At 36.3% G+C, this 27,901-nt stretch overlaps 1 protein-coding gene across 1 annotated transcript in view; it reads right to left on the bottom strand.

Moving 5' to 3' along the window:
• Positions 1-27,901, bottom strand: part of LOC126827965 (WASH complex subunit 4) — a 106,318-nt gene that overhangs the window by 61,736 nt on the left and 16,681 nt on the right. The window contains exons 2-4 of the mRNA XM_050557547.1: positions 26,814-26,953; positions 760-925; positions 275-342 (exon numbers count right to left, since the gene is read on the bottom strand). Coding sequence (XP_050413504.1) covers positions 275-342; positions 760-925; positions 26,814-26,953 — 374 coding nt within the window. The remainder of the gene's footprint in view (positions 1-274; positions 343-759; positions 926-26,813; positions 26,954-27,901) is intronic.

Here is a 27,901-nt window from a genome sequence, read left to right as displayed (position 1 = left end):
TTTATATCAGAGATTTGAGTCAAAGGAGTTTCGTTACAAGCAAGTTTCACCAACGGCCAAATTTACCAATGCATCCAAGCGTAAAATTTTAGTTGATGTAACAAACACTGAGATTTTATTAAGACGGCACTCCCGTTATGGAGTCGTCATGAAAATTCTGTTGAGTGGCTGCTGAATACAGATTCTACTGTATATAGCAAATATAATATAATGTAATAGGATTTTAGAGGAGTAAATCAAGATATATCATGATATATAGTAAATTATATTATACCTGAAATAAAGGTATCATTCTACCCATCTGTACTTGAGCATCTCCATCTTCTAACCCTTGTTCTAGTTCTACAATATTAACAAATTGACATCAAACTCTTTCATCTTTAATATCTTGTGAACATTTATTATCTTGAAACTAACAAAGTCCTTTTTATGAAAGAGAGAAGGGATATAGTGAACTAGATACAACACTGAGTTATAGCTTGTCACCACCACCAGCTACTATTCCTTGGCCATAAATTAATATAATTGTATTGTGTAAATTGTACTTTTCTGTACTTTTCCAATGAATATGTTTTAAGCTTCTCTTGTTATACACCATAATCAGTAGCTATGTTTGTTCTACAAATTGAAAACAAGTAAGGTGACTGTTTAGGGCATTAACTCATTTTATTTAATTATTTCTGTAGTTTTGTAATCAGAGTTCAGCTTTTAAAAGTGACAAAGTAGTATTATACAGTCAATAAATATTAGAATACTCACCTCCTTCACCATAGAATAACAAGGCATTATAAAATTTATTTTCTGCTTCATATTTTAATGTTTGCAATTCACAACAAAGTGCTGCTAATACAGTAATAATCTTATTCAATATCTTATTGTCGGTCTTAATTAACTTTAATAAATTGGTCTGTTCATAAGGGAGAAGCTGTAAAAGAAATATGGTATAAGTAAGGCATATCAATTAATGGTATCAAAAAATACTGAAAAAATCATTACATTTGTCCATCTAAACTACCGGGCAAAAGAAAGTTGACACTCTGTGTACATGTTCCATAAAAAAGACAAAGACAGTTTTTATTTAAAGGCAACCGGTAAAGCTTCATAAATTTTTAAAATAATGCAGGTAATTATGTCAACATATATCCTTTCCATAAGTATAACACAATCCCGAATGTCAATATTAGCTGCCACAGGAAAATTTCAAAGTTAGCGATTTCCGCTGTTCTCAATGAGTAGTCATAACTTTCCGCCAACAAGCCAACAGTAAGGCTGATGTCCCCGCCGAAATCTTAAAATAAATAGATGACACATATTAATTAATCGCACATTTATTTTTTTCAAAAGTCTCGAACAATCAAATTATACACTAAGTTTCATCACTCTCTATCAGATAGAATCAAGATTATCTTGTCCCAAAGCATCGACCAATGAAATTGATTAGCTCTGTTTAGCTTCAGCTCGAAATGTTAATCATTGAACTCAGTCAAGACAATCACCTAATGAACATCTACATCAAGTTTAAACATTCTACCTCAATTAAAAGCAGAGTGGTTATGTTCCAAAGTCTTGACCCATCAAATTGCTTATCGCTCCTAAGTCTAAGCAAACCAGCGGCTGCCAGGCAGGATACGCCCACATTTTCGAGAGATGGATAGAGAACAAGCTAAAAAGAAAGTGATTTTTCCTACAATCAAGGGCCATAATTCAGGAAATTACAATTCGATATGCGCAAATATCGAAAGGAACCGAGATCTTTGTGTTATAAACTTACATTTCAAGTTTCAACAAAATAGGATTAAAATTGTGACCTCTATAGGGTCCACAGCCTTGATATACCATATTTTTACGCTAATTGAGAACGAAGGGCGGCCATTTTGTCTGTCGGTTTTGGGCCGATTTTCACGAAATTCGAACTCATCCGTCCTTAGGGTGTAACGGTGATACAATAATACGTTTTTTTAAATCGGATAAAAATTATGACCTCTCTAGGGTCCACAAGCTAAAAACGTGATTTTTCGTACAATCAGGGGCCATAATTCAGGAAGTTACGATCCGATATGCGCAAATATCAAAAGGATCCAAGATCTTTGGGTTATAAACTTACATTTCAAGTTTCAACAAAATCGGATAAAAATTGTGACCTCTATAGGGTCCACAACCTTGATATACCATATTTTTACGCTATTTGAGAACGAACGGCGGCCATTTTGTCTGTCAATCAGGGGCCATAATTCAGGAAGTTACAATCCGATATGCGCGAATATTGAAAGGAACCGAGATCTTTCGGTTATAAACTTACATTTCAAGTTTCAACAAAATCTGATCAAAATTATGACCTCTACAGGGTCCACAAGCTAAAAACGTGATTTTTTCGAACAATCAGGGGCCATAATCCATGAAGTTTCGATCCGATACATGCCAATATCGAAAGCAGCCGAGATCTTTTCGGGATAAACCTATATTTCAAGTTTCGTTAAAATCGGATAAGAATTGTAACCTGTAGAGAGTCCACAAACAATTGTGGACGGACGGACAGGGGTGACGGCATAATACGTCCACATGAAAATGTGGGCGTATAAAAATTCTCATCGTCGAACTTAGTCAAGGTAATGATATAATGAATCTATATTTGGAGAGGAGCCACGGTGGCTAGGTGGTTAAGACGCTGGCTCGCTAGCCTGGAGGTCGGGTGTTCGATCCCTGCATTGGCCGAGAAAATTCATCTGGATTTTCCGACGTGGTTTCCCCTTGTCAGTGGTGCAGAACGGAGGGCCTGACAAGGACAGCTGTCTAGTCCTTCGGATGAGACAAAAAACCGAGGTCCCATGTATACATTGGAATGCACGTAAAAGATCCCTTGGCAGTTGGAATTCGATATAAGAGTAAGCGATAGTGCCGCTGCCCGGCCAAAATTTCCCTCATAGCACACTGTATGGCGTATGCCCGTCTTCATTAGCCCAGTATAGGAGCAGAACAGTAGGACCTTAAACCCCATTTCATTTATATTTGGAGATTCATCGCTCTCACTTCATTATAACCAAAGTTATCGTGCCCCAAAGCATCAACCAATCAGATTGCTTATCTCTGCTTACCGTAAGCAGACAATTTTCATCAACAAACTCCATCAAGGCATTCACCTAATGAACACCTACACAAAGTTTAAATATTTTACCTCAATTAAATGGAGAGTTAACGTTATTGTGTTCCAAAGTCTTGACCAATCAAATTGCTTATCGCTCTGCTTACCCTGAGCAGAAAATGCTCATTATCGAACTTATTCAAGGTATTGATGTAATGAAACTATATACCAAGTCTCATCACTCTCACTTAATTAGAACTAACATTATCGTGTGCCAAAGCATCAACCAATCAAATTGCTTATCTCTGCTTACCCTAAGCAGAAAATGCTCATCTATGAATTCCATCAAGGCATTGACCTAATAAATATCTACACCAAGTTTGAGCATTCTAGCTCAATTAGAAAGAGAGCTATTGTGTCCCAAAAAGTGTGACAGGCAGAAAGACGAACCCATTTTAATAGTTCCCTGCTGTCTTTGAAAGGCGGTGGACAATAAACAAGCTGTGATTCGCGGTCGTGTTAGACCTAGGAAAGGATATGTTGACATAATTACTTGCATTATTTAAAAAATTTATAAAGCTTTTCCGGTGATCTTTAAACGATGAATATTTTATTGAGAGGAACAAGTTTCTGATGTCTGGAGCAAAAATCCAAACATTAACAAATTTAGTATACTGGCCACAAGCCAGGGTTGAAAACGATCAATGTGGTTTAGATAATTAATTACACACACATGAGTGAGAAACCCTTGAATAAGTCCTTATGTAGTCTGATAATTTGACAAGACACAACATTAATAGAGTGTGTGGCATCGATACATGCCAAAACGAGTCACCTCATGGATGTCGTCACTCAGCTGTCTTATGACATCATTGGGAATCCTTTACCATGCTTGCAATAAAGCTTGCTCAAGCTGATGTCTGTTTGCAGGAGATGTCCCTTGGCTCATTTGCCGATCAAGATGATCCCCGAGGTGGTTTTTAGGGTTCATGTCAGAGGTACATGTTGACATGGGCATTATAATCAAAATATTGATGTAATAAAACTATACACCAAGTTTCATCTCTCTCACTTAATTAGAACTAAAGTTATTGTGTCCCAAAGCATCAACCAATCAAATTGCTTATCTCTGCTTACCCTAAGCAGAAAATGCTCATCTATGAACTCCATCAAGGCATTGACCTAATAAATACCTACACCAAGTTTGAACATTCGAAACAGTGTGACGGAAAGATAGACGAACACATTTTAATAGTCCCCTTCTTATAATCGGAAGGGGGGACGAATAGGTCTCTGTCCACATTATGATTTTCATCGCCAGTGCAGATTTTCAGGTTTATATCCACATGAGATTCTGGACAATACGATGGCAAGCTTGTTTCTTATTCTACTTATCCGGAACTGAATTGGGACTTGGAATAAGAATTGCCATTCTTCAAGCGCCAGTTTTTAAGCCAAATCTATTTCACTTGTGCACGAAGCGTTCCTCAGTATGTCACCTAAAGTGAGGCAGTTGTTCCCTTCTGTCGAAGCTCTTCTCCGTCTAACACTGCTGAACCATGCTAGTTCCTGTTCAGCCGAGCGATCCTTCAGCACGCTGCACCGTATCAAAACTTGGTTGCGCAACTCTATGACGCAAAAACAACTGAACCACCTGATGGTGTGTGAGGTGCATACTGACCTTATTCATGATCAGGACCTAAAGCATGTTGCCAAGCAGAGTCTCGATAACCGGATAAAAATTGTGACCTCTATAGGGTCCACAACCTTGGTATACACTCTGCGGCTGGAGTTTGGGACTAGAATTGCCGAAAACGGCGATAAAAACTCCCTCTTCTGCGGCGGAATCTTGGAGAATCGCTAGCGAAACGCCAGCTATCCAAATCACCGCGAAATAAGGAGTTTCGCGGTGTATTACAGTGTTTCGCGGTGGAAAACGGTGAATCGCTTGAGTGCCGATATTATCCCGATTTAAGCATGTTGAAAAAAAAAGTAATGTCTTTGATCTTTGGGGTATATTCTATGCCTGGAATAACTTGAGGTCTGAAAGTCAAGGCCGGCTTTGAATATATACAGGGAAATTTGGGGTTATTCTTCTGAAAGTTTTTCTTTAAACCTGTAACAGGTTATTCTTCCAGGGTAGGTTTTTTTTTCTCTATAAGAAAACATGATCTAAGGTTTTTCTTATGGGAATTCTGGGATATTCTCATTTTGCGTACATGTAAACATAGACGGTTTATAAGCAAGATAAAGTCCTTGACTTCGGTTATGCTGGGGAAGAAAATCTTCAGAAAAAACCCTCGACAGAAAAACCTTGGCCTGCTGGCCTCGGTTTTTCTTTTTCTCAGGTTATTTTCTTCAGTCTTTCTTTCCCCAGCATAACCTCAGTCTCATGCTTTATCCTACACTTCATTACTCGCAGCTTCAGTTAATCTAAATCAATAAAGCACAGCGTCATAAATCACCCCACGATGCACTTAACGGTAAGTCACGTGGTCAGAAACGCGGGAAAAGATTGGTACTATATTCTTATGCTGCATTATTCGGCGAAAAAGTATTTAGCAAATCTTGACTGTCACCGGTATATGAGAATAATGCATTATGTTGCATTTAAACGATATGGGTGGGAGGGGGTACACTGTGAAGGTCACAAAAGTGACAGCGCCATGTATTTGTTATTTTACAAATTATGTATACATAAGGAATATTCTTACGGGATTTTGCGCAGCCGTAGATAAATCTCCGCTGTGACAATATACATCTACTCTATGTCGACCAATTCATTTCGGTGGAAGCGGATATTGAATAAAGCCATTTCACACACACAGATGTGTACATTACATGCGCATGTCATATATTTATACAATGGCCACGAGTGTGTTAATTCTCTCCTTCACCCCGTTATAATTTACTTATTTTGAGTACGCTTTTTGAATGATTCCATTTTTTTGGCACGTCCAACTTCCCGATTTCCTACTGCATATACATGTACCCTGTGTAACTGCAATCTATAAGCCTATACATATATGTTTACGTTTAAAATCTAGAAGCTCGAAAGTTATACTACTTAGGCGGTGTACACGCAAGTTTCGTGATTGAACCTGCATCGATATTGCATAATATCGGACCCATATTATCTTTGCTACTCGGACCAATTAAATTATATTATAAGGCTTGACTTATTCATTTTAAAAATATAATACAGACAATATGTTATTTATAATTAAATTACAATACAAAGAGGCGAATAATTTATAGGTGAGTATATACATAACTTAACAATGTCCGCTGCCGGTAAGTACATATTAGCAAATATTTATCTTTATTACATCTACAATTTAATTGTTTTTCTTTGATGTACTTCATGATGAAAAAAATACCACGGGTAAGTACATAACACTTTATTATTTCAAAGAAAACAGATTCATATTAAAACAAACACAATTATCAATTATTAAAACAACAATTAAAACAACACTTTATTATTGGTTCGAGTAGTCAACTACTGATGTCTTCCGTTTTGCTCGAAAATACAGAATAACTGTTTGGTAAGATAAGATTAAGATTTTTCAGTGTTCCTCTCTTCACTATTTGTAACATAATTACTTATTTCCATGCAAACTGTGAATATTTTGCAATTGAACCTAATTTTACTTGCTCAAAGCCTCGAATAGTTGTATCAATTGTAGCCGTGATTAAGAATTATCACGGCTACAAATATTGCAGCTAGTAACCCGGGTGAGTACAGATACACACGAATTAATCACTACTCAGTTATCAATGTTTTAACTGATTTTCTTTGATGTGCTTCATGATGAAAAAATACTACGCATAAGTGCATAACATTTTATTATTTCAAAGAAAACAGATGCATATTAAAACAAACACAATTATCAATTTATTAAAACAACAATTAAAACAGCACTTTATTATTGATTCCAGTAGTCATATTAAAACAAAGGCAATTATTAACTTATTAAAACAACATGGTCCGAGTCGTCGTCATGGATTCGTACAAAAGAATGGAATCATTCAGAAAGTGTACTCAAAATACGTAAATTATAACGGAGTGAAGGAGAGAATTAACACACTTGTGGCCATTGTTTAAATATATGACATGCGCATGTAATGTACACGTCTGTGTGTGTGAAATGGCTTTATTCAAAAAGTGTAGTGTATATTGTTGAATGCATGTAAATGTACGGTATTATATGTATACATATTTTGTAAAATAACAAATACATGACGCTGTCACCTTTGCGATCTTCACAGTGTACCCCCTCCCACCCATATCGTTTTAATTCGTCATAATACATTATTATCATGTACCAGTGACAGTCAAGATTTACTAAATACTTTTCGCCGAATAACGCAGAATATAGTACCAATCTTTTCCCGCATTTCTGACCGCGTGACTTACCATTAAGAGCAGCGTGGAGTGATTTATGACGCTGTGCTTTAATGATTTAGATTAACTGAAGCTGCGAGTAATGAAGTAATGTGAAAAAGCTCATCGTATATAATTTAAAGTTTGGATTTGATAGCAGCCAATAATTGATAGATTACATCTAAGTTATAGACGAAGATGAAATGATACGTTTAAGTTTAAAAAATTGTAAGTTGTTCATTGTTTGCATACATTTTGGCCCCACGTAATGCATGTACAGTGTGTTGGAAAAAAAATTCTAACTGATACAGAATGCCGGTCAACGTTTTCCCGAGATTACCTAACTCATTTTGTTGTTATTCAAACGGCCCTGTACATTATATATGTACACTCTTTCACGGCAGCATTACTATATTACAACTCCTTCAATTTATTATAGACAATATTAGTTCGACCCTAACTTAAGGTAGGCTCACGAATTCCTGGTGGGAAGCATGGTAAAACATGATGTATTCTTAGCGAAAGATGGTGTATTCTTAGCGAAACACGGTGAATTCCTAGAGAAACATGGTGAATTCCTAGCGAAACACGATGGATTCCAAGCGAATCTTAGAGAAAAAACGGTGCGGAATCAAGAGAAGTTTCACCGCGAAATCTAAGAGGATTCTGAGAGTTTTTTGTCGCCGCGATTTCGGTCCAAAAGAACTGTACCATATTTTTACGCTATTTGAGAACGAGGGGCGGCCATTTTGTCTGTCAGTTTTGGGACGTTTTTCACAAGATTCGAACTCAGCCGTCCTTAGGGTGTAACAGTGATATAATAATACGTTTTTTTAATCGGATAAAAATTATGACCTCTATAGGTTCCACAAGCTAAAATCGCGATTTTTCGTACAATCAGGGGCCATAATTCAGGAAGTTACGTTCCGAAATGCGCGAATATCGAAAGCAACCGAGACCTTGGGTTATAAACTTACATTTCAAGTTTCATCAAAATAGGATTAAAATTGTGTCCTCTATAGGGTACACAACCTTGATATACCATATTTTTACGCTATTTGAGAATGAACAGCGGCCATTTTGTCTGTCAGTTTTGGGCTGATTTTCACGAAATTTGATCTCAGCCGTCCTTAGGGTTTAACGGTGATATGATAATACGTTTTTTTAAATCGGATAAAAATTATGACCTCTATAAGGTTCACAAGCTAAAACCGCGACTTTTCGTACAATCAGGGGCCATAATTCAGGAAGTTACGTTTTGATATGCGCAAATATCGAAAGGAACCGAGATTTTTGGGTTATAAACTTACATTTCAAGTTTCAACAAAATCGGATAAAAATTGTGACCTCTACAGTGTTCACAAGCTAAAAACGTGATTTTTCGTACAATCAGGGGCCATAATCCATGAAGTTACAGTCCGATACATGCCAATATCGAAAAGAACCGAGATCTTAGGGTGATAAACCTATATTTCAAGTTTCATTTAAATCTGATAAAAATTGTGACCTGTAGACTGTTCACAAACAATTGTGGACAGACGGACAGGGGCGACGACAATATACGTCCACATGAAAATGTTCGCGTATAAAAATTAATAGAACTTTCGTATATGATGGCCAAGGAAGAGATGGCATTTGCAAAGTTCATCAAAATTGCAGAACTGGAACAAAAGCATGGTGTTTCTTTGGTGGGACCTTACATAAATTACCAAGGGTGCAGAAAATTTACAGAATGTATCGCAGATGTGATGTTAAAACAAATGGTTTCTGAAATAAATGATTCAAATTACTTTTCAATATTAACGGACGGGAGCACCGATAATGCAACTCAAGAAAAAGAAATCATATATGTAATTTATATTGACAATAAAACTGGGGAAGTTAAAAGTTCTATGTTAAAACTTAAAGAAGTAACAGATGGGTTTGCCCAGGGTTTGAAAGATTTAATAGAATCCACTCTAACCGACTTAGGTATTACTAACTTCAAGAAAAAATGGATAGGTCTTAAGTGCCAATGGTGCAAGCGTCAATATGGGTGTCCACCGAGGTTTGGCCACAAAAATTTGTGGCCATATAAATGTACACTGCTTCAATCACAGACTTGAATTGTCTGTTAGAGATGCCTTCAAAATACATTCATGGATACAGTTACAGAAAAGCTCCAATCTTTGTATACATTGTACAGGAGAAGTCCAAAGAAACTACATGAACTTCGAGAATTAGGTGAGGCCTGGGGTGTTCATGCATCAAAGCCCTGTAAATCAAATGGTACAAGATGGGTCCAGCACAAATTTCTAGATGCAAGTCAACTGAAGAAAGATTACAACCTCATAACATTGAGGAGACGACCACTGTCAAGATTGGTCGCATTATTTCTCTTACGTCTTTTTTGCATTCCTGATTGTTTTCAAATTTGAGTGAAGTCTGTGTAACTATAGGCCCGGGACTGTACAGCGCAGTGGACGCTTACGTCTGGCCCCCCGATCCATTCACTTGATTTGATATTTGTTTATTTGGTGCAATGTCTATTTTTTGTCTTGTCTGCAGGTTTATCTTGTAGATTTTTGTTTTGTGTGTAGTGCAGTCCTCCTGCACTTACTATTAGAAACACTGGCTGTTGTGAATAATGACACTAAGGCCAGGGACATTCTGGAGGGAATAAAAACATTAAATTTTGTAGGTCACCTGCTTTTATTTTTGACTATCTTGAAACCCTTGTCTGCCCTCTCCCTAGCTTGGCAAAAAGATGTGATATTTTATCAAGTCTTTCTGTTACGGCAATAATCCACTTTTTGTCATTTATGTCATCCTTTCTAGTCCAGAATTTAGTTATTAATTCATGGTCCTAGTCAATGTTTTTGATACATGTGTAACTGCATGTTGACTGTTGATTGTTTTATCGTTTCGTTAATTACGAGACTGTATTGTTTTTACAGTCCCCACAAGCTGTAAGTAACATTATTATTATTCAATTTATGGTATCTAAAGCAAACGTAGATTATGCCTAAACGTTTATGTACTTGTATATCAAACTTAAAATTATTTTTATTTTTGATTTTATTGTAGCAAACCTGTCTGTTACTACTGTTGCTGTAACCAAAAGTAAAGTTCCACATGTTGTAGATCTATTGTATAACGTCCTAAAGTTAACGTGATGAATTGTATAAAAAGAATTATCGTAAACCTTCAAATGATACTGTAAATGTAATAAGAATAAAGTAGCGATAGCAACAGTGTATTAAAGAAGCTTGTGTGTTTATTGTTCAACGACTCCTATAATGGCTTTGGTCATTATATTAGTTTTGAGCTTAAGACTGTAAAAGTTAAACGGTTGTTGTAAATGGATTCTACAAGATGGCGGAACATGTAGCATCTTCCGATTTTGACGAAGTATCAAGTGTCAGTTCATCTCACAATAGTCATAAATCAAAGGCATCGTTCATCTCGGTTAATTCTATTTTCTGGGCGAAGGCAAAAGAAGCAGCAAAGAAAGCTGAATTGTTAACAAAGCTTGCGTTTGCAAAAGAACGACAAGCCCTCAAGGAGCAAAAGAACAATTAGAATTACGAACTCAATTACAAATCGTAAACGCTAGAAAAAAGGCCCTCTCACACATTTTGAATCACAAAATCCGTAGGCCTATAGATATATGTACACCTGTTCCTTCAAAATCACCAAAGTTACCTGTAGATCAAGTAAGCAACCACTCAGCTGTTTCATCACATGGTAAACTATCTGATAGATTGCATGAAACACCTCAACGTGATGAAACACCTTCACCTCCAGATCAAGGTCATGTAACACCTGCAGTTCATTTACCAGTCGAAACTGTTGAACGTAATAATGAAGTTTGTGGTAAATTGTCTGATAAAACGCCTCAACAAAATGAAATATCATTGTCTACTCGTCAAGATCATGTGAACCCGGTTGGATTTGTTGAACAAAAGGACGATATTCGTAGTTCAATAGAACAGCAAAATGAAATGCAACCAACGGCTGCCAGACAGGATGCGCCCACATTTTCGAGAGATGGATAGAGAACAAGCTAAAAAGAAAGTGATTTTTCCTACAATCAAGGGCCATAATTCAGGAAATTACAATTCGATATGCGCAAATATCGAAAGGAACCGAGATCTTTGGGGTATAAACCTATATTTCAAGGTTCAACAAAATCGGATAAAAATTGTGACCTCTATAGGGTTCACAACTTTGATATACCATATTTTTACACTATTTGAGAACGAGGGGCGGTCTTTTTGCCCAGCAGTTTTGGGCCGATTTTCATAAAATTCGAACTCAGCCATCCTTAGGGTGTAACGGTGATACATTAAAACGTTTTTTCAAATCGGATAAAAATTATGACCTCTATTAGTAAGTGCAGGGGGACTGCACCACACAAAATTTACACACGGACAGGACATCATACTCAGGAAAACACAAACATACAGACAATTCAAAACAAAGTAAATGGATCTGGGGGCTAGCCGTAAGCGTCCACTAATAGTTCGAAAGTAGATGATGTAAAATGAATAATTTGAAGATTTCATTCAAATTACTCTATTGCAAGCGAAGATATTAGCCTTTGAAGGTTTGACAGATGTGTGCAATAATTTCAACCACCATACTGGTTGATCGAAGCTAAGTCTCGGTCCTCCATATTTGATTAAATCAAAGTATCGCTGAACCATTCTAATCTATTTAATATCGGAGAAATCTGATGCCATCGAGAGTTGATTAAGGCCTGGATCAGTTAATTAATGTCTAATTAATACTTTAGAAAACATTTCAGGCCTAATTAAAGACCTGCAATAGACAGATTTAGCTCTTGCATAATGCATGTTTAAGTAAATTTGCCATATATCTCTCTAGTTGCCTGAACGCCATGAAAGATGTAGGTTAACTAGATGAAATGAACCATTCCAAAAGATTACTTGAACTTTACCAAATAACTGCAAGGAAAGTTGGCACAAATAAGACTGTCACAATATAGAAAGGTTGATTTTCAAGATTTTGTAGAATTTGTAAATGCTGAAGTTATTAAACACAAAACTATCAACCAAATTCCTGTCTTGTCACGTGATATCCTGATTAATTATTCAAGATGGTTCCATGCTGTAACTAATCTCATATATTCTCTAATAAAACCCATATTTGTCTTATCATAAACTCTTTGTTTAATGAGTAATACACCACAGTTGGCGACGAGGATGTTTATTGTTTATTATTAGAGAAGAAGAAGGAGATAAGTACAAGGTTTTATATGCTAAATTTCCATTTGAAGAGAGAGAGAGAGAGAAATGGGGTTAAACGCCCATTCGACACAAACTAGGTCATTTCGGGACTAACATATGGTTTAATTTTATTTACATAATTCGCTTGTGCGTAGGGGTCTTTAGCAGTGGGAGGAAACCGGAGGACCCGGAGAAAACCCACGAGGTTGGACAGGCGACCCTACTCCTTGCCACGTACAACCGGGGATTCGAAACCACGCCAGTCGACTCAATGACAGACTTTATGATACAGCGCGCGCACGCTAACCATTCAGCCATCCAACCCCCCTCCATTTGAAGAGACTCTACTGTTCGAGTATAAACAGTCTGAAACAGTGAGGCAATGACGACAATTGGAAAATTAGACGGATTTGATGAAACCTGTAAAGACTGGGAAACTTATATTGAAAGAGTTGAACAGTACTTTATAGCAAATAATGTTAATGATGAAAAGAGGGTCCCCTCATTACCAAGTTGCATGGGTTCTAAAACTTATGGACTTTTAAAGACTTTGTTGTCACCAGAACGTTCACATAGAAAAAGTTTTGATGAAATAGTGGAGTGTTTGAAGACTCACTTACCACCCAAACCACTGGTAATAGCCGAGAGATTCAGATTTCATAAAAGAGATCAACATAAAGGTGAAACCATTAACCAATTTGTGGCAGAGATTAAAAGACTGGCTACTCATTGTGAATTTGGCACTCATCTAAATGATAGTCTACGAGATAGATTGGTTTGCGGTCTACAAAATGAAACCATACAACGAAAACTACTGACTGAATCAGATCTTACATTTGAAAAGTCTATTCGTATATCAGTTGGTATGGAAACTGCTGCTAAAGATGCAGCAATATACGTCCACATTCCTGTTTTGTTTGATATGGTCCAGTTTGCATTGAGGGTCTGTGAAATAAAACTGGGTTGTAGGACTGCTATCAGTTTAACATTTCGTTCACATTAACAGAACACCATTTTTATTTTAAAACAATCAATGTCTTTATTCTAAAAGCATGACGTTTCGAATAGGTATGCAAAGTTTCAAAAGGATCTGTTAAGAATTGCGGCCTGTAGGCAAAACACAAGACACACAAACATTAGGCGTGGCTCTGTCCCAAGGGGTTGAGCATGCACCAAAAATAATAATAGAGGTCAGCCTTAGGATTAAGGAATAAGTATAAAAAAGTAGCCTTAGGCTATAAGGAATAAGTATTAAAAAGTTTTCAAGATGATCGATTAAGAAATGCGGTATGCAAGTGACACACAGACATAAAAAAAGAAAATGGGCGTAGCTCTGCCCCTGGGGGTTGGGTATTCACCACAAATAATAGGGATGTTCCTTAGGATAGAAGGAATATGTATGCTAAGTTTCAAGGTGATACGATAAGAAATGCGATCTGTAGATGACAAACAAATAAATAAATATAAGGGATGGGCGTGGCTCTGCCCCTGGCGGTCGGACATGCACCAAAAACAATAGGGATCATCGTTAGGGTATAAGCAATTAATATGAAAATTTTTCAAGACGATTGATTAAGAATTGTGGCCTGTAGGTGACACACAGACATAAAAAGAAAAGAAAATGGGCATGGCTCTGCCCCTGGGGGTAAAAAAACAATAGGGATCATCGTTAGCGTATAAGCAATTCATATGAAAAAATTTCAAGACGATTGATTAAGAATTGTGGCCTGTAGGCGACACACAGACATAAAAAAAAGAAAATGGGCGTGGCTTTGCCCCTGGGGGTTGGGCATGCACCCAAAACGATAGGGATGTTCCTTAGGGTACAAAGAATAAGTATGCAAAGTTTCAAGATGATACGTTAAGAAATGTGGCCTGTAGACGACAAACAAACAAATACAAAAAATGGGCGTGGCTCTGCCCCGGGGAGGCGAGCATGCACCAAAAACAATAGGGATTATCCTTAGGGTATAAGGAATAAGTATGTAAAGTTGATACGTTAAGAAATGCGGTCTGTAGATGACAAACAAATAAATAAATATAAGGAATGGGCGTGGTTCTGTCCCTGGGGGTCGGGCATGCACCAAAAACAATAGGGATCATACTTAGGGTATAAGCAATTCATATGAAAATTTTTCAAGACGATTAAGATTTGTGGCCTATAGGCGACACATAGACATAAAAAGAAAAGAAAATGGGCGTGGCTCTGCCCCTGGGGGTCGGGCATGCACCCCAAACGATAGGGATGTTCCTTAGGGTACAAAGAATAAGTATGCATAGTTTCAAGATGATACGTTAAGAAATGCGGTCTGTAGATGACAAACAAATAAATAAATATAAGGAATGGGCTTGGTTCTGCCCCTGGGGGTCGGGCATGCACCAAAAACAATAGGGATCATACTTAGGGTATAAGCAATTCATATGAAAAATGTTCAAGACGATTGATTAAGAATTGTGGCCTATAGGCGACACACATACATACAAAGAAAAGAAAATGGGCGTGGCTCTGCCCCTGGGGGTTGGGCATGCACCCCAAACGATAGGGATGTTCCTTGGGGTACAAAGAATAAGTATGCATAGTTTCAAGATGATACGTTAAGAAATGTGGCCTGTAGACGACAAAAAAACAAATACAAAAAATGGGCGTGGCTCTGCCCCTGGGGGTCGGGCATGCACCAAAAACAATAGGGATCATCCTTAAGGTATAAGGAATAAGTATGTAAAGTTTGAAGATGATCACTTAAGAATTGTGGCCTGTAGGCGACACACAGACACACACATACACCCATACACACACACACACAGAGAAGACGGCATTGGAACTTTGAAAGATATCAAAGCCAGAATTAACATTGAAACAAATGCTACACCAAAATTCTGTAAAGCCAGACAACTTGCTTATGCTTTGAGGCCAAAAGAAGAATCTGAAATAATTAAATTGGAAAAAGAAGGTATTTTTACGGAAAGTCGAATGGAGTGAATGGGCTTCAGCGATTGTACCTGTCATAAAATCAAACGGTGTTGATGTAAGAATATGCAGAGATTCTAAAACTACCATAAATCCTGTTATGTTAGTAGAACAGTATCCACTACCTAGAATCGATGATATATTTCCATCAATTGGAGCTGGAAAGAAGTTTACCAAAATAGACTTGCGACAAGCTTATCTACATATGGAAGTAGACGAAGAGTCCAAGAAACTTCTGACGATAAATACTCACAAAGGGTGAAAGGGCTATTCCAATACAACCGACTTGTATTTGGAGTTGCCTCTTCTCCTTCTATTTGGCAACGTGCCATTGATCAAGTATTAGATGGCATTTTACATGTACAGTGTATACTTGATGACATGATTATAACTGGGAAAACCGAACAAGAACATTTGAACAATATTGTAGAAGTTTTAAAGAGACTTCCAGAAATATGGTTTACGTGTAAATAGTTCAAAATGTGAATTCTTCAAAGATAAAAAAACATTTTGTGGTCGTGAAATAAGTGGTCAAGGACTACATAAATCTCAAAATAAGATCGAGGCTGTATTAAAGGCACCTATACCTCAAGATGTTTCACAACTTCAGTCATTCCTAGGACTAGTCAATTACTATTCTTATTTTTTACAGAATTTATCTACAGTGCTTCAACCACTTAACAAACTTTTAGAAAAAGATAGGAAATGGGATTGGAGTGATAAATGTGATAAATCATTTAATGAGGTTAAAAGACTCATGACATCTGACAAAGTATTGGCACACTACGATCCAGAGTTAAAAACAATCTTAGAATATGATGTAAGTACATACGGAGTCAGAGCGGTGTTAACCCAAGTGATGCCAGATAAAACTGAGAGACCAATAGCATATGCTTCGAGATCTTTAACGAAGACAGAATGAAAATATGCACAGATAGATAAAGAAGCGTTGGCGTTAGTGTGGGGTGTAAAACGTTTCCATTTATATTTATTTGCCAGACATTTCTTCCTTCTAACTGATCATCAGCCATTGACAGTAATATTTAACCCAAAGAAAGAAATTCCTGCAATGACAGCAGCTAGACTTCAACGTTATGCTTTATTTTTAACTGGATTCAACTATGATACTGAATACAGAAATACAACTAAACACGGAAATGCTGACGATTATCTCGGTTACCGGTTGAATCAGAATCTAGTAATTCTACAGTTGTTGACAATGATACAATTTTTCAATTAAAAAAAATTGACTGTTTGTCAATTACAAGTGATCAAATTCGACGTGAACAGTTAAAGACCCTATTTTACTAAAAGTCTATGAATCGACCATGAAAGGATGGTTACCAAAACATAAGACTGATTTAACTGCATACTACTCTAGAAGATATGAAATTTCTCTTGTGAATGGTTGTTTAATGTGGGGTAATAGAGTTATCCTACCTTCCAAATTCCACAAATTTTAGAAGTTCTTCATGATACGCATCCTGGCATTGTTCGCATGAAAGCACTTGCAAGAAGTTACGTTTGGTGGCCAGGGATAGACCATCAAATAGAATCAGTCGTAAAACAGTGTTGTGATTGTCAACAAGTTCAAAACTTACCTCAAGTTACTAGACTACATCCATGGGAATATCCTGAAATACTGTGGCAAAGAGTACATATTGACTTTGCTGGTCCATTTCAAGGCTCAATGTTTTTAGTGATGATAGATGCGCACTCTAAATGGCCAGAAATATTTAAAATGAAATCAACAGCTTCAGCAAAGACAATTGATGTACTAAAACATGTATTTTCTCGCAATGGTATTCCAGTCCAACTCGTAAGTGACAATGGTCCACAATTTACTTCGGAAGAGTTTAAAACATTTTTAAAAAATAATAGTATTCGAAAAACTTTCCCTGCACAATATCATCCTGCCTCTAATGGATTAGCTGAGAAAATGGTTCAGACATTTAAGCGTGCTTTCAAATCCATGAAAAATAGTTCAGACTCGATAAGCTTCAAATTATCTAAATTTCTAATGTGTTATAGGTCAATGCCCCATTCAACGACAGGAGAAACCCCATCACAATGGACAAACTGTACTTGCTAAAAATTATTCCGGATAGAAAAAGTGGGTACCAGGAACAATTATCCAGAAATCAGGTCCTTATTCATATCATGTTCAAATATCAGCTGGTGTTATATGGCGACGACATATTGATCAATTACTAGAATCCAGTACAACACCAGATTTAACAACTAATGAAACTGAAATAGAATACAGTCATCCAGTAATTAATAATATACCTCAACAACAACCGAATAATCTATCTCCACTACCTGCAGCTGATCATACAACAACAACCGAATGTAGATCCACCTCCGATAGAACCACGATATCCCAGACGACAACATCGTCCACCAGATAGATTAAATATTTAATAAAGACAATTTTAGTTATTAATTTATATGTTCAGTTTATCCATTAATATAACTTTATGTTGTGACTATATATAAATTCACTACACATTTGAAAATGAACATTATAGTGAAAGTAGTGAACAAATAAGTTTAATACTTTTTAAAATTACAAATAGTAATGCATGTATTTATTTTTATAATACAACATTTTAAGAATGAGAGGACTGTAGTGTATGTGGCACATATTTAGTAGGTTTACAGTAACTGCCTTTAAAGTCACATGATCTTGCATTCCTGTCTTGTCACGTGACATCCTGATTAATTATTCAAGATGGTTCCATGTTGTAACTAATCTCAGATATTCTCTAATAAAACCCATATTTGTCTTTCTTTAATGAGTAATACACCACATGACCGAACTTCTAGAGACACATGGACAGAAGCTCCAGAACTAGACCCGCCAACTTTGTTAACTAATTCACCTGACGCCAACTTAAAGATTGAAATTCATAGTCAACGATTCGCATGAACCTGAACCAATTGCATACTTGACACTACAGTTCCTGAAATCGTCAATAAAGAAGAAATGTTATCAGAAGAATTGTACAGTCCATAATTGAAATCCAGGTCTATCAGAAACCAAGTAAAATATTCCTGTTAAAGATGGGTTCCCGCGTACAAACTGGGTGATTTAATGGTATATATGGACCAAAAACATATTCAAATTAATAAATTTGTCATAATTATGCTTCAAATCCTTCTCAAACACTGTAATTGCGAAGGAATGCCCTGCTATTAAAATTCAATCAAACCAGGTCATGTTTACGTCACGTCTTAGGAGTCAGAGGAGAATTCATTGCATACCTAAGACGATGTTGTCTTTAATCGCTTTCTATTTATTAGAAATATCAAATCCTAATTAAATTCTCGGATTATCCACTACCCGCGTCTTTTTCCGTCATTTTTATCTCAGAAAGTATTGTACGTCTAACTCTTCATAAAGTTTATCAACTTGTACATCAAGCGCTCAATGTTTGCTTGTGACCTTTGACATCACGCGTGCAGAAGTTCCTAATCGACGCCCCATGAGGGTCACGGTGACGTAATTTGGCAATGTTTTTCTGATTCTTTGGTAGCACTTTCCTATCTACCCGTAATGCATTTATACCCTCCAAACTCATCCATTCCCGAGATATTGGAGTTTTAAGGTGCCAATGGGGGTCATATTGGATTTATACCCTCCAAACTCATCCATTCCCGAGATATTGGAGTTTTAAGGTGCCAATGGGGGCCATATTGACCGTATGACGTCACAAGGAAGTCACCTGGCATTGTTTTTCTAGTTCCCGAGATATTGGAGTTTTAAGGTGCCAATGGGGGTCATATTGGATTTATACCCTCCAAACTCATCCATTCCCGAGATATTGGAGTTCTAAGGTGCCAATGGGGGCCATATTGACCGTATGACGTCACAAGGAAGTCACCTGGCATTGTTTTTCTAGTTCTTTGGAAGCACTTTCCTATCTACTCGTAATACATTTACATCCTCCAAACTCAACCATTCCCAAGATGTCAAGAGTTTTAAGTTTCAATGGCGGCCATATTGGATTTATGCAAATAGTTGGCCGTATGACGTAGCAGGGGCGTCATTTCGCTTTGTTTTTCTGAGACATCTGTACTACTTTCCTATCTACCCGTAATACATTTACAGCCTCCAAACTGGACGTATGACGTCACGGTGACATAATTTGGCAATGTTTTTCTGATTCTTTGGTAGCACTTTCCTATCTACCCATAATGCATTTATACCCTCCAAACTCATCCATTCCTGAGATATTGGAGTTTTAAGGTGCCAATGGGGGCCATATTGGATTTATACCCTCCAAACTCATCCATTCCCGAGATATTGGAGTTTTAAGGTGCCAATGGGGGCCATATTGACCTATGACGTTATGATGTCACAAGGAAGTCACCTGGCATTGTTTTTCTTGTTCTTTGGTAGCACTTTCCTATCTACTCGTAATACATTTACATCCTCCAAACTCAACCATTCCCAAGATGTCAGAGTTTTAAGTTTCAATGGCGGCCATATTGGATTTCTGCAAATAGTTGGGCGTATGACGGTATGACGTAACAGGGACGTCATTTTGCTTTGTTTTTCTGAGACATCTGTACTACTTTCCTATCTACCCGTAATACATTTACACCCTCCAAACTCAACCATTCCAGAGATATTGTAGTTTTAATAGTAAGTGCAGGAGGACCGCACTACACGTAAAACAAAAGTCTACAAGATAAACCTGCGAACACGACAGAAAATAGACATTGCACCAAATAAACAAATATCAAATCAAGTGAATGGATCCGGGGGCCAGCCGTAAGCATCCACTGCACTGTACAGTCCTGGGCCTGTAGTGACACAGACTTCACTCAAATTTGAAAACAATCAGGAATACAAAAGATAGGTTGCCAGGCAACGAAACATACGCCCACAGCTGCTTAATCGTCCGGGCAGTCAACAAGAGTTGTCGCATATTTTTACTTTTTTCGGTAATGAAACATTTATAATACACTAAAATCTGATTAAGAGCAACAACTCAGAAAACCATTAGAATTTGTTTGGTTTTTATAAAGTTCTGCCCCATGCTAACGTTTGGTATACAAAACTTTTAATACTGTATCATGGATTTAGCTGTTCCAAGTCATAAAAATTCATTGAAAATCAATATACTTGTTCGTCTCAAGATCTTAAACTCTGTGTATCAATTTGAAGTCAATCGGATATTAACTTTAGCCTCTAGAGCGTCCACAAGATTTTTCAAAGTGATCAAGGGCCATAACTTTGGCAGTAATTATCAGAAATCTTTGAAAATCAATAGGATTCTTCGCCTCGTGACCTCAAACACTGTGTATAAATTCAAAGTCAATCAGATATTAACTTTAGCCTTTAGAGCATCCACAAGGTTTTTTGAAGTGATCAAGGGCCATAACTCTGGCAGTAATTATCGAAAATCGCTGAAAATCAATAGGCTTCTTCTTCTCATGACCTTAAACACTGTGTATAAATTTAAAATGAATAGACTTCTTTGTCTCATGACCTTAAACTCTGTGTATAAATTTAAAGTCAATCAGATTTTAACTTTAGCCTTTAGAGCATCCACAAGATTTTTCAAAGTGATCAAGGGCCATAACTCTGGCAGTAATTATCGTAAATTGCTGAAAATCCATAGGATTCTTCGTCTCATGACCTTAAGCACTGTGTATAAATTTAAAGTCAATAGGATATTAACTTTGGCCTCTAGAGAGTCCACAAGATTTTTTTGAAGAGATCAAGAGCCAGAACTCTGGTAGTAATTATCGGAAATCGCTGAAAATCAATAGGCTTCTTCGTCTCATGATCCTAAAACGCTGTGTATAAATTTAAAGTCAATCGAATATTAACTTTGGCCTCTAGAGCGTCCACAAGATTTTTTGAAGTGATCAAGGGCCATAACTCTGACAGTAATTATTGGAAATCGCTGAAAATCAATAGGCTTCTTCGTCTCATGGCCTTAAACACTGTATATAAATTTAAAGTCAATCGGATATTAACTTTAGCCTCCAGAGCGTCCACAAGCAATTGTGGACGCCGGACGGACGACAATATACGACCACATTTCAATTTGGGCGTATAAAAAGACGTAACAGAAATAACATGACAGCCGTTCTCTTTGATCTAATCGGCCTCGCTATGCATGAAATATACAATCGGCCTCGCTTAGCAGTGGGACCTTTTCTTAATTTTGAAAGATTATAAATTATTTCTATGAATTAATTTTCATAGAAAAATAATATTTGAGTGATTGCATTATATAAATTAAGAATAGCATCTTATATATATCACAGAAATAGCGGAATTCGTTGCAATATACCATATGAACTATATAATCGGCCTCGCTTAGCAGTGGGACTTTTTCTTATGTTTAAAAGTTTTGGGGGATATTTTTTCAATTGATTTCCATAAAATAATATTTCTTTCGAAAGTTTTACGTATATTAAGGACATTATACTATTTTCATAGAAAAATAATATTTGAGTGATTGTATTATATAAATTAAACATAAATTATGCAAGACCTAAATCTGCCTATTGTAGGTCTTTCTTTATGCCTGAAATGTTATATAAACTATTCATTAGACATTGATTAACGTATCCAGACTATAATCAACTCTCAATGTCGTTAGCCTGCGATATTTGTTGTATTATTATCCGATTTGCTGCACAACTTTCCTTCTCGATTTAACGATTAAATGGATAATCGAGACTATGATTTTTGTTGAACCGACTTTAGTAATAATGACCGAGGCTATTGCGGGATTTACGGTCGCTTAGCGCTTATTTCTCGGTTCATAGTGGATCAATTTGACTGAAATTTTCAGCAAATTACCTTTACATTATGTAGTTTTAAATATCTTTAAGAATAGTACCTTATGTATCACAGAAATAGCGGAATTCATCGCACTATACCAAATGAAGTATACAATCGGCCTCGCTTAGCAGTGAGACATTTTCTTAATTTTGAAAGATTATAAAGTATTTCTATGAATTAATTTTCATCGAAATATAATATTTGGGTGATTGTATTATATAAACTAAGAATAGTATCTGATATATCACAGAAATATCGGAATTCATCGCACTATACCACATGAAGTATACAATCGGCCTCGCTTAGCAGTCCGCCTTCTTCTGATGTTTAAAAGATTTGGGGGATATGTTTTCAATTGATTTTGACAAAATAATCATATTTCTTTCGAGCGTTTTACGTATATTAACCCCTTAACTGCGCAGGACGTTATATAACGTCCTGGACAACTGCCACTCACCGTGTGTAGGACGTAATATAACGCCCTGGAGGTATTTTCCCCAACCTATTCTTCGAACACAATCTTACCACGCGGTTGGACGTATTATTACGTCTGGTCGAGGAATCTAATTGAAGGGAGACAACTCTATTTACTGTTAGTTGTATTTTGGTTTAAGACCACTCAAATTTCGTCAAATTAATGACGCAATAGGGGGTAGTTAACGTCAAATTAATTACACAGTTAAGGGTTTAAGGACATTATTCTATATATCCCAGAAACACTGAAATGCAATACCGCGTATAGAGTCTAATCGGCCTCGCTATGCATGAAGTATACAATCGGCCTCGCTTAGCAGTGGGACTTTTTCTTACGTTTAAAAGATTTGGGGGATATTTTTTTAATTGATTTTCATAAAATAATCATATTTCTTTCGAACCTTTTACGTATATTAAGGACATTATACTATATATCCCAGAAACACGAAAATTCATCATCCAATATCGCATATAGAGCCTAATCGGCCTCGCTATGCATGAAATATACAATCGGCCTCGCTTAGCAGTGGGACCTTTTCTTAATTTTGAAAGATTATAAAGTATTTCTATGAATTAATTTTCATAGAAAAATAATATTTGAGTGATTGCATTATATAAATTAAGAAAGAATCTTATATATCACAGAAATAGCGGAATTCGTTGCACTATACCATATGAACTATACAATCGACGTCGCTTAGCAGTGGGACTTTTTCTTATGTTTAAAAGTTTTGGTGGATATTTTTTCAATTGATTTTCATAAAATAATGATATTTCTTTCGAAAGTTTTACATATATTAAGGGCATTATACTATATATCCGAGAAACACAGAAATTCATCACCCAATATCGTGTATAGAGCCTAACCGACCTCGCTATGCATGAAATATACAATCGGCCTCGCTTAGCAGTGGGACTTTTTCTTAATTTTGAAAGATTATAAAGTATTTCTATGAATTAATTTTCATAGAAAAATAATATCTGAGTAGTTGTCTTGTATAAACTAAGAATAGTATCTTATATATCACAAAAATAGCTGAATTCATCGCACAATACCACATGAAGTATACAACCGGCCTCGCTTAGCAGTCAGACCTTTTCTTACGTTTAAAAGATTTGCGGATATTTTTTCAATTGATTTCCATAAAATAATGATATTTCTTTCTAATGTGTTACGTATATTAAGCACACTATCTTATATATCCCAGAAACAAGGAAATGCACTATCCAATACCGCGTATAGAGTCTAATCGGCCTAGCTTGGACTTTTTCTTAATTTTGAAAGGTTATAAAATATTTCTATGTATTATATAAATAATACATGCATTATGCAAGAGCTAAATTTGCCTATTCTATGTCTTTCTTTAGGCCTGAAATGTTATATAAACTATTAATTAGACATTTGTTGGATTTATCTCCGATTTGCTGCATAATTCCTTCTTAATTTAACGATTAAGTGGATAATCGAGACTATGATTTTTGTCGAACCGACTTTAGTAATGATGACCGAGGCTATGCGGCAGTTTTGATCGCTTACTGCTTATTTCTCGGATCATTGTGGATCAATTTGACTGAAATTTTCAGCAAATTGCCTTTACATTATCTAGTTTTAAATATCTTTAAGAATAGTACCTTATGTATCACAGAAATAGTGGAATTCATGGCACTATACCACATGAAGTATAAAATCGACCTCGCTTAGCAGTGAGACATTTTCTTAATTTTGAAAGATTATAAAGTATTTCTATGAATTAATTTTCATCGAAATATAATATTTTGGTGATTGTATTATATAAACTAAGAATAGTATCTGATATATCACTGAAATAGCGGAATTCATCGCACTATACCACATGAAGTATACAATCGACCTTGCTTAGCAGTCCGCTTTTTTCTAATGTTTAAAAGATTTGGGGATATTTTTTCGATCGATTTTCATAAAATAATCATAATTCTTTCGAGCGTTTTACGTATATTAAGGACATTATACTATATATCCCAGAAACACGAAAATGCATTAACCAATACCGTGTATAGTCTAATCGGCCTAGCTATGCAGTATGCACACTTTGAATCCAGTCGGCCTCGATTAGCGGTGGGACTTTTTCTTAAGTTTTGAAAGATTATAAAGTATTTATATGAATCAATGTTTATAGAAAAATAATATTTGAGTGATTGCATTATATAAATTAAGAATAGCATCTTATACATCACAGAAATAGCAGAATTCATCGCACTATACCACATGAATAGGTATACAATCGGCCTTAATTTTCTTAATTTTGAAAGATTATAAAGTATTTCTATGAATTAATTTACATTGAAAAATAATATTTTGTAAATCAAATTATATTTCAGTAAGTGATTCACATATTTTTAGAATATCTGACAGTATATTCCAGAAATAGGGAAATTCATTGACTACTTATACTACTCCGAGTACACAGTAGAACAGGTCAGTGAGAGTACATTTTGTCGCGCTATTGAATTTTCGTACCGCTAGTACCTCCTTTGGTCGTAGAGACTTGAAATTTTCAGGAAGTGTTAAGAGTGACTATTGATGATCACACACCAGGACCACAGAAACCACTAGGTGTACGTAAGTGTAGTAGCACTTGAGATTTCTTTTATTATTAACAATAAATAGTCCTTTCTAAACTCGACCTTCAAATAAAATGGGAGGGACTTAAACAAGAAAGAGGCGGGGCTTACATCTGCCTCGCTCAGCATAATCGTAAAAATCGGTCTCGCTTAGTACGGTATAACACTTACCGTTATGTACTGGTTGTTGATCGGACTGTTAACCAGTCATAATTTGGGACAGAAATTTGCACTGAGTGTGGCAGTTTTTGAGTGGATAGGTCTAATCAAACGAAACACTGCGAGGAGTATGCATAATAACAACAGTCTCTAGCAGTATGCTAATATTCTCATCCGTTTAAATGTAGTAAAATTAGCTGGGGGGTTTTGTATGCATAATAACAACAGTCTCTAGCAGTATGCTAACATTCTCATCCGTTCAAATGTAGTAAATGTAGTAAAATTAGCTGATTTTTCTGTTTCTATCTCACACCAGTCATTATAAAAAATTTAAAAGATTTAATAAAGAATAGAATCTTTTAGTGAATGAGGTCCGCTATGCTGCGTTGCTGAACATATTTTATTACAGTTGAAATTAGTCAAAATGGTGAAGTTAGAGTTTCCATCAATTATCTACAATGTAAACAGATATTTCAGCAGAGAGAGAGAGGGTTAATGCCCACTCAACACAAACTAGGTCATTTCGGAACTAACATATGATGCATTTTTATTTCAATATAATAATTCTCTTGTGTGTTGGGATCTTTAGTAGTGGGAGGAAAGCAGAGGACACAGAAATGAAATGGGGTTTAACATCCTACTGTTCTGCTCTGGCTGGGCTAATGAAGACGGGCATATGTCATACAGTGTGCTAACAGGGAAATTTTGCCCGGACAGTGCTGCTACAGCCCACTCTTGTAACGAATTCCAACAGTCAATGTTTCTTTTACATGCTTGCCAATGCGTACATGGGACCTCGGTTTTTCGTCCCATTCAAAATGACTAGACAGCTGTCCTTGTCAGGCCCTCCGTCCTGCACCACCGACAAGGGGAAACCACACCGGAAAATCCAGATGAACTTTCTCGGCCAATGCAGAGATCGTATATGCGACCTCCAGGCTAGCGAGCCAGCGTCTTACCCACTAAGCTACCCTAGCTCCCTCAAAGGACACAGAGAAAACACACCAGATTGTGCAGGCAATCTTACACTCCTTGTCATGTACAATTTTGGGATTAAAACCACACCACAAGATCATTCATATTTAGTGTTTAAGCTATCATACCTGTAACGCTATGGGGTCAAGGGTCATATCCCAGGAATCCCCAATAGAATCATCCAATGCATCTTCAATGTCTTTTAACTGTGATGCATAATCTTCCAGGAAACTACCATATTTTTTTAACTGAAGTTCACCAACTATTTCTACAAAATTAAATACCATAACTTATTTTATTTGTTTGGATGGTGAATATAAATAGATGACAGTGGATATTATATACTACAGATATAAAGTAATATCAATATTTTGAGAGATGTTATTGCATGTAGACTGATAAGAGATATCCACCATGTGTATGAAAATATCATTTATTTATTTTTCTTGAAAAAAAACCCTGCAAAATTATATAACAAGTGGTTGCCATGCAAGATTGCAAGAGGTGGACAGAGAACAAGTTAAAAAATTGATTTTGCATACGTTCAGGGGCCATAATCCAGGATGTTTCATCTGACATGCATCGATATCAAAAGGAACCGAGATCATGGGGATATAACACTGTAACCCAGGTATCGTTTAATCTTGTGTATCTAGCACTAATTTCTTTCACATACGTTTAATATCCAATCTTTGTTCAAAAATTTGTAAAAACTGTTTAAAATCACCATAAATCGTTTAATTTGTACTTCTGTCCAGTTTAAAGCTGACAATTCAATTTTGATAATGAGTGTCCAATTTACAGGTGTTTAATTTCTCAATCATTGTTAAAAGATAGGTTGCCAGGCAACGAAACATACGCCAACAGCAGCTAAATCGTCCGGGCAGTCAACAAGTATTGTCGCATATTTTTACTTTTTTTGGTAATGAAACATTTATAATACACTAAAATCTGATTAAGAGTAACAACTCATTAAGTAATTATCAATCTAAAGTCAATCGGATGATAACTTTAGCCTCTAATACGTTACAAGAATTTTGGGAAATTATCGGAAATCGCTGAAAATCAATAGGATTCTTTGTCTTATGACCTTAAACACTGTGTATAAATTTAAAGTCAATCGGATATTAACTTTGACCTCTAGAGCGTCCACAAGATTTTTTGAAGTGATCAAGGGCCATAACTCTGGCAGTAATTATCGGAAATCGCTGAAAAT

The sequence above is a fragment of the Patella vulgata genome, chromosome 7, assembly GCF_932274485.2.
Source record: "Patella vulgata chromosome 7, xgPatVulg1.2, whole genome shotgun sequence".
NCBI classification, from domain to species: Eukaryota; Metazoa; Mollusca; class Gastropoda; family Patellidae; genus Patella; species Patella vulgata.
The sequence above is the reverse complement of the archived record's forward strand: the minus strand, read 5'-3'. Positions and strand labels throughout refer to the sequence as shown.